Source organism: Hoplias malabaricus, chromosome 13, assembly GCF_029633855.1.
Source record: "Hoplias malabaricus isolate fHopMal1 chromosome 13, fHopMal1.hap1, whole genome shotgun sequence".
Classification (NCBI taxonomy): Eukaryota; Metazoa; Chordata; class Actinopteri; order Characiformes; family Erythrinidae; genus Hoplias; species Hoplias malabaricus.
The window spans coordinates 25,445,587-25,454,152 of record NC_089812.1 but is presented as its reverse complement, the minus strand read 5'-3'; the positions used below and the strand labels follow the sequence as shown (position 1 = coordinate 25,454,152).

General features: G+C 43.1%; 1 protein-coding gene across 1 annotated transcript in view; it reads left to right on the top strand.

The window, feature by feature from the left end:
• The first annotated feature begins 257 nt into the window (after nt 1-257).
• srcin1a (SRC kinase signaling inhibitor 1a) overlaps nt 258-8,566 on the top strand; it is a 96,825-nt gene continuing 88,516 nt past the window's right edge. The window contains 2 exon segments of the mRNA XM_066641654.1: nt 258-342; nt 7,875-7,984. Of these exon segments, the coding sequence (XP_066497751.1) occupies nt 258-342; nt 7,875-7,984 (195 nt within the window).

Below are 8,566 nucleotides of genomic sequence, written 5' to 3'. Positions count from 1 at the left end.
TACATGCAGAAATAACTCATCTCATTGGCTTTTACACACACACACACACACACACACACACACACACACACACACACACACACTGAGAGTGACCCCACTCTCTCTCACTGTAAAGTCCTTTGTGAGAGAGGGGGCTGGGTCAGGATACTGTACATATGTTTCTGACCTGGGCCATGTCACACACTGCTGTGTAGTGTGTATTCTGCACTTCAGGATTGTGTATATGTCTGCATCTGTGTGTATGACTGAATCCAGCCATGCTTCAGAAGGAGTATCATTTCTTTGGTTCAGACAGTGAGGAAGAAGACGAAGCGATGGACTCAGGAGATCTGACTCCACGCAGTAAGTTCTAGGATCTTCTGGGGAAGGTGGTACTTTGGTGACAAATCGAATTAACAAATTTCTTAGAGACTTCATCCATCAGCCAAGATACATGTGGTGTCTGACATTTTCTTATTGCAGTTTTTCTGCTCAATTCTTTGACTGGTAAAATTCTGATCTTAAATAAATTCAGTACCAGATCACTAGTTATTGTCAAGAAAACCCAGCAGACTGACTCTTGGTGGCCTTAAGAGGTTGTAGTATAAACTGTGGTTGTGATGTCATACCTCACGAGTGCCCTTTGGTTATTGCTATGGGATCCCAGCTGCTTGCTAGGGTAGTAGCTAATGTATTAATAGGTTGTTGCTTTCCATGTTGTGACTTAGGTGTTGCTAAGTGGTTGTTATTTTTTGTAAAGATGTGTCTAGCAACCCAGGTAGTTGATAAGGTACTTACTAAGTGTTTTTGTGTGGGTGTTAAGGCATTCCAGGTGGTTGCTATGTTGTCTTTTATGGTATTTCAAGTAGTTGCAAAAGTATCCGAGATATTTGCTAAGTTGTTGCTGCATGTTAAGATGCTTTTAGGTGGTTGCTATAAAGTATCTCAGGTGGGTTCTAGTTTGTGTGTATAATTTTAAATTGTTATGGAGGTTGCTACGGTATTTCAGGTGGTTGCTAAAGTGTCACAGGTGTTATATGCTTTGTTAATGTGGTTTTTATGCTTCTCCAGTGGTTGCTTTAGACATTTCAGGTATATATTAAGGTGTCGGAGGTGGTTGCCAGAGTGATGCAAGGTGGTTGCTATAGTTCCAGATGGTTGCTAGTGTGTTGTCAGTTGGCAGGTTGTGTGTTATTAGTGTATCTGTGTCTTTGTTACATAAGATGGGGCTTTTGCCGCCCATTCATTGCTATTGAAAAAAAAAATCAGTGAACCACCAGTTACTGTACAACCAATCAAAACACTGTACATGGGCATATGGCATGTTATAAAACTGAACACTCTTTGTGAGTTGTGAAGATGTCAGTATCTCAAATACTGTGGGACTTATTACTGGACAAAACTGGGACAAAACTGACATCAAATCTAGAAAAAGAATATATATATTACACTTGATGCACAAAAATTGTGGTTACAACTGTAATCTATGCTCTGTAGATAACAGAACACATAGTGTCTGAAATCCCATAACCAAGTCGGTTTGAGGTTCCTCAACAGCGTGTCATGGTTTCTGGGAGCTGTGAGATGATTTGGCCGTGTAGATTTCACAGAGCTAAGTAATCAGCTACATTAGCCTTGTAGCTCTAGCGCAAAACCAAAGGCGTCTTGGCCGATGCCCTACATTTGGGAAAAAGGGGTAAAATGTGCCCATTTCATTTTCTGACTGAGCTGTCATTTTAATCCTGGCCAGGGGGCTGGACTCAGAGGAGTGGACAGTGTGTTAAATCACAGTGGACGAGCAAAGCCTCTAAAGCAGGCTCTAGCTCTCTGTCTGTCTGTCTGTCTGTCTGTCTGTCTCTCAGTCTTCTCAGCAGAATAGACAGCTCTGTTTGGAATTCAGAGACAAAGAAGTTTAAAAGCTTCGTGTCTTCTTTTTAAATCGGCTCCATCTATTGTCGAGCTGAAGAAGGCTCTGGGTTTGTGTTGGTGCATATAGGTATATAACACATTACAGGGACCAAAATCTGTTTGTACAGATATACTTGTGGAGACATCTTAAGGTTGGGGTTAAGGTTAGCGTAAGTGCTAAGTGTTAAGCTAGGGGTATGGGGCTGGGCTAGCACAGTGGTTCCCAAAATTTCTTCCTTCTAAGCTACATTCATATAAGACTGCAACTACTTATAGAACAAAACAAAAATATAGTGGCTGTGCTAAGGTCACTGTTAAACATAGTTGCTCCTAATTGCTTCCCTGCCCAAAAAAGAAATGATAAAGGAGAGAAAAAGCCTAAAACTTGCACATTTGCTCTGCAAAAATGACACATTTAATCCCCACATCTCTTCAGTGACTATGAGCTTGCTTTGGGGTATGCCTCACAATGTTTTCTTGTTTCCCTTTGGAAGATGTGGCTTGAGAAAACTCATCATCTGCTGCATGTTTAGCTCTCACAAACTTGTCCACCTTTTGCTAGCAGTGCTCAAACCTGCGTAGCTCATTTGCTTGCCACGCCCCCCTGCAATAACGCCATGTCCCCCAGTTTGGGAAGCACTGGGCTAGCAGAACCTTTGGATGAATGGACCGTATGAATGGTGATGAATGGAAATCTGCAGTGTCCCCACAATGCAAGGAAACAAAAATTGTGTGTGTGTGTATTTGTGTTTATTTGTGATGGTGTAATGGGAGCAGGCCTTCCTCTGCGTTTGGCAGACACTAAAGCTTAGTAATGGATTGTTTTTACCTGGGGAGCCACTGTAATTTAAGGTGACTGTCAGTTTATTTTGTTAGAGCTAACCTCTTTATGTCTTTGGCTATTGGCTGCTGTGTGAATGCACCATTGACTGGCAATTAAAGACAAAAACTCTTTATAGATTTTACAGAGTTGTGAGATGATTTATAGATGCTGTTATGTTTTTTCTTATAGATTAGAGAGGTTGTCACAGGAGTTACCACTGGTCCTGGTTTCACAACCATGGATTCATGGATACCATGGATGTCCATAAGGGCAAGGCAAATTTCTTTACAAAAGGATTTCCCCTATTGAGTTTCCGAGTTTGAGAGTTCCTCAGGGTGTGTGGGGCTCGATGGATGATACCAGTGGTACCCCCCTGTAACAACTCAACTCTAATCTACCAGAAAAAGTGAGTTTAAGTTTCAACATCCCCCCGTGTGTCTGGGAGGCTGGATGTATGGCAGCAAACGAGAGCGTACAGATTAACTGATGTTACATAACCATGACCCTGAATGGATAAGGGGTTACAGACAATGAATGAATGAATAAATGAATGCTGTTGCATAGGTAGGTTAACGCAGTGTTGAGAGTCTTGTCCATGGACTTCCTGTCCAGTCTGGGAAATGAAGCCCAGTCTGTTGTGAGGAGGGAAGTGTGTCCTGTTCAGACCTGGACCTATAACTGATCAACAATGGAGAGTTAATTAGTTTTGAATGTAGTGTTTGTTTTACATTCACATGTTATACATATCACCCGTGATGCCTCTCAGCCAATCAGATCTCGATTCGTGACTCGTGACTCAATTAAGTGACACACTCAGGGCAAGCAGACAACCACTGCCCAATAACAAATAGCACATAGGTCTTTCAGTTGTTAACTATATATTATACTGTGTTGATATAACCACTAGGCTATGCCAGGATACAGGGTATGACACTGATCGTTAAACGTGATGATGTTTCAGACCTTGGGGAAATTTTCTGTAACTGGATCTTAATGAATTTTAAGTAAATGCCACTGCACTACATCACACCGACGTATGACAGACCTTTATTATGGCACAGAACTTGATGTGAGGTGAATCCAGCAGCAAATGTCACCCCCATTTTACTTAGCTAAGCTCCTACTGACCTAAGCCCCGCCCCTGAACTTCTCCTATTGGTGGGTGCTTTTGTCTTTTCCTTCAAAAGCTTAACCCTGGTGAACTTTTGCAACGGAAATGGGAGAGTTTTTTCATGTACTGGCATGCCCTCTCTCTCTCTCTCTCTCTCTCTCTCTCTCTCTCTCTCTTTCTTTCTCTACTTCTTCTGAAACTGTGTATTCCCCTCTTATCCATTCCTGACAGCACTGCTGGAATATTCCAGAAAGAAAACAATATCAGCGGACATGCCTCTATTCATTTTTTATGTCTGTTGTTTTTATGCAGCTTTAAAAAAAACAAACAAAAACAACCCCCCAAAAAAACAAAACAAAGCTGTAAATGTTTATCCTGTTTTTCTTTTCTCGTGTTGATTTGTAAACATTTGCAGCATGTTGTCAGCTGCTTCGTGCTGTAGATGCGTCTCCTCTCCGAGGCCCTGCGCAGTTTAAAAAAAGATTTCCGTTCCTGTTTTTTCTTGTTTGCTGTTGTTTCCAATGAGGAAGGTGCCTCGCCTGAAACTAGACTCAAAATAACGACAACAAATCTGCCGCCTTGCTAACATTAGCTCACCATACACACTACACCCATCCCCTCCCAGCTCTGTGATCTTGCTGGATAAGTACAGTATGTCCTAAAGTTTGTGGACACTTCTTACAATTTGCTCTGCTACTTCAGGGGCAGCCACTGAGGGATACGGCAGGATCCATTAACTTTGGGATGCTGGTAGAGTGGTGTTTGTGATCTAGAGCTAATCGTTGGTACCTGACCTCATTAATATTTATGTGGTGGAATGCAGTCGCATTTTCACAGCAATGTTCCGGCATCTAGTTTTAATGCTTTCCCAGAAACGTTGCAGGAGCTGTTACTGAAACGACATGAAGACACTTTATAACAGTCTTGGTTTAGAAAGAAATGTTGGATGTCCACAACAGTGACCTCACTGTGAGCAGCTCTCAAGCTCCTTCTGCCAGCGTGGACTGTCAGAGGACATTTCCACAACCTCTCACACACCGCCCAGAGGTCTCTCTCCTCACTCTGTTAACACTCTGGACCTTGCATTTGTCAGACAGCTTAAAGAGCTTTAAAGTGTTGGGCGAGTTTGGAATCAACAAGCTGCAGAGCTGTGGTCATTCTGCCTGCTGGAGGCCAGGGTGCTGGTCAGGGCACTGGGCCAGTGGACTGCGAGTGTAGCTCAGCTCTTGCTTCTCATTAAGATCAGTAAATACACACACGGCTATTGCCCATAAAGGTCTCCTCCTCCACATCATGATTAACAGTGTGTTATACTACAGGCTACACTGTGTATCAGCAGTTATTACAGAATTAAAGTTCTATTACGGCTGTTGTAGCACAGTTATAGCACAGAGGTGCTGTAGTTGTTTATTAATAAACATTAATATTTCTCTGAATGGGCATTATGGGAATATTTTATGCATCTTTCATTCATTGGACGATCCATTGGACATAAAGCAGGATTACACATGGGACAGGATACCAATCCATCACACAGCATCACTCATTCACATCTATAGACAAGTTCACACACTCACCCATTCACTCACAGACACACAGTCAAACACTCTCTCTCAAACCCTGGATCCTGAGACCCAAGTGACACAAGAGTGAGTGACTGGGTGAGTGTGTGATGCTCTGTGATGGACTGCCGCCCGGTTCAGGGTGTGTTCCTGCCTTAATCCCAGGGATTCCAGGTGCTCCATGTCCATCACGACCCTGAACAAGATGAAGCAGTTACAGAAGATGAAGGAATACTCAGAACATGGAGATTCCATACGTTTCCCTTAACAAAGGGCCTTTAAAAACATGTACCTCCTGTTTCCAGAATATTTCTACGATCTTGGTGCTGTTCAACAGAGGTGAGAATTACCATGACAAAACACTCCGGCGTCACAACCCTGCCGGCCTCTAAATATAGAGCAGTGAGGCGGCATCCTGCCTCAAAGACAGCTGGGAAAATTTAATGAGCACTCAAAACTCAAACGCTCCCGTCCCTCCGTCTCCTTCACTCTCTTTCTCTTGCTGTCTTCCGCCTCTCTGTCAGACGCCTGTTGAGTGACAGACGGAAAAGATGAGGAGATTACGCATTCTTTGTTCCAAAAACAAAAGTCAATGCAATGGAGGGGAGGGGAGGAAAGAAAAAGACAAATGTGACGTATGGCGAGGGGGAGAGAGGTGGAGCGAGGGATGGAGCATCGTGGAGAGAGGGAGATGGATGGAGGGGTTGAGAGAGGGACACAGAGCTCATGTTTCATGGAAGAGGAAAATGCAAGAGTTTGTTCTTAAAATATTGCCATTTCCTCCACACACTCCAAATTGTTGGATCAATTAGTTATAAGGAGTTACAAGGAGTGTTTCAGCCCCGACTGAGGCACGAGACAGGACGGCCAATCACAGCAGAGTTTACACATCATATTAAAGGCACAGTAACAACAACAAAAAGATTTGGGAAAATGGCTAAAATGGTTTAAATATTTGGTTTTATAAAACAACACTTAGATCAAAGAATAAATTGAGGGAGGATATACAGGAGCATGAGAGAGAGAGAGAGAGAGAGAGAGAGAGAGACAGAGAGAGAGAGAAAGAGAGAGAGAGAGAGAGAAAGAAAGAGAGAGCGAGAGAGAGAGACAGACAGAGAGAGAGACAGACACACAGAGAGAGAGAGACAGAGAGAGAGAGAGTTAATGGAGGGAAAAAGACTGATGTTAGGAGTTAAATGTAAGTGCGAAGGGCAGACAACCAATATTTCTTCAAAGCTGAAGGACGAATGGAGGACAAAGAGAGTGAAATTGCTCATCTCCAATTCCACTGAGAGTGAAGGCACGCAATCTTTCCATCTCTCTCTCTCTCTCTCTCTCTCTCTCTCTCTCTCTCTCTCTCTTTCTCTCTCTCTCACACACACACACAAACACACACACACACACACATACAAGACATCTCACTTTGGTCTCCCTTCAGCTGCCCCGCCAACACCAATTACTTTAACCCTGCCAAAAGGAAGACCACTCTCTATCCTTCTCTCTCCATCTATCATATCTTTCTCTGCTCCTGGGCGGCAGTTTCTTCCTCTGCTCTATTAACCTGGCCTTTCCTCTGCCCCGAGGCTTGAGAGGAAACATGGTGTGGGGCAGTTGTAGAGTCAGAGTTGGGGAAACTCTGAACACTGATAATTAATTCCTACAGCTGAGAAGTCTCAGACCACCCTCTGTGTGTTTAACTTAATTCGAACAGAGGTTAGATCCAAATCATTTATTTTCCAGACATAAAACTATTGATTATCTCACTACAACGGCACCAGCGAGCAGAAGCAAAAAGGTCAGCATGGGCATGCAGCCCTGTACCCAGCAAGCAGTGATGCACAGTGTCTCAGACACCTCTCTGTCAGAGTAAGTGCTACAGTAGCTCTTCTGGGGGGTACGGTAGGGTTGGGGAAGGTGTCAGTCCAGATTGGCTAGCCCTCACTCCCCACACGCAACACGCACCAGTGAGCTAGTTTCAGTAAACACTGACCACTGCATACAACAAACACCCCACGACACCTGCTGCTTATTAAATACTCCGACCAAAATATTATAACAGTCACAGTGTGGCCCTTGTCAAGGTGTGGATCCTGACACATTCCCATTTTCAGCTTCCAACATCAATTTAAATCACGGATGTTCACACCCTTTTTGACATTAATCACGTCATCGTTTTAATCTTTTGGCTGATTGGTGTCCTTTATTCCTTTATTCCAAATCGTACTTTGTGACGTATAATGCAAAGAAACCTAAAACATTGTTTCACATACTAATTAAATAGTTAATCAGCAGATTATTCCGCCAGTAGAAGTAGTTCCAGCAACTTGTATTTCATTGCTACTGCAGCAGCTAAGTGGTACAGGTTTGGTGAGAACGCTTGCAGTCAGAACTTCAGAGCACTGAACTTCTTGAAACATCCATGGTTTTAAAAAGCGGTGTGTTCTCGAGGCTCATATCACCACTTAGTGTTTGCCCTCCACTGTGTTGTCAGACTTTGATGCTCGTCAACTCACTCTCTGCTGTCCAGAGCTCTGCAGGGTTCACTGGTCTCTGCTGCTCCGAGCTGGACTCCTGCAGGCTAATGAGCCGGAGCTATCCATGGTACCGGAGTAGATTTTTTTTCTCTCCTAAATGCTGCAACATTCTGAATGATATGTACCTCCGTGCCACACACACACACACACACACAGAGACACACACACACACACACAGAGCACACTTCTGTTTTTCCTGCTCACACCTGATTAAAATATAACATATTTATAAACTGTTAAGGAGCTGATTGGTTATAGTTCCACTTCAGGAAATATACAGATGGGCAGTTTCTGCAGTTTTCCGAAGTCAAGAATTACATTCCTGTAATGGCTTGAATGATGTGGAGGGCTTGGGAACTAACCATAAGCTGAAATGTGAATTTACCACTTAGAAGTGCATTATGTAGTAACTATAATATAATATAATAATGTTAATATAATATTAAGTGGGCGCCCCCTCCAGGGTGTATTCCCGATTTGCGCCCAATGATTCCAGGTAGGCTCTGGACCCACCGTGACCCTGAACTGGATAAGCGGTTACATCTATAATGGATAGATGGATAATATTAAGTGATGGACTCCTGATATTTAAATCAACAGTGTAAACATTACACAAATATCTTTAGATATTTGTGTGTATTTTGTGTGT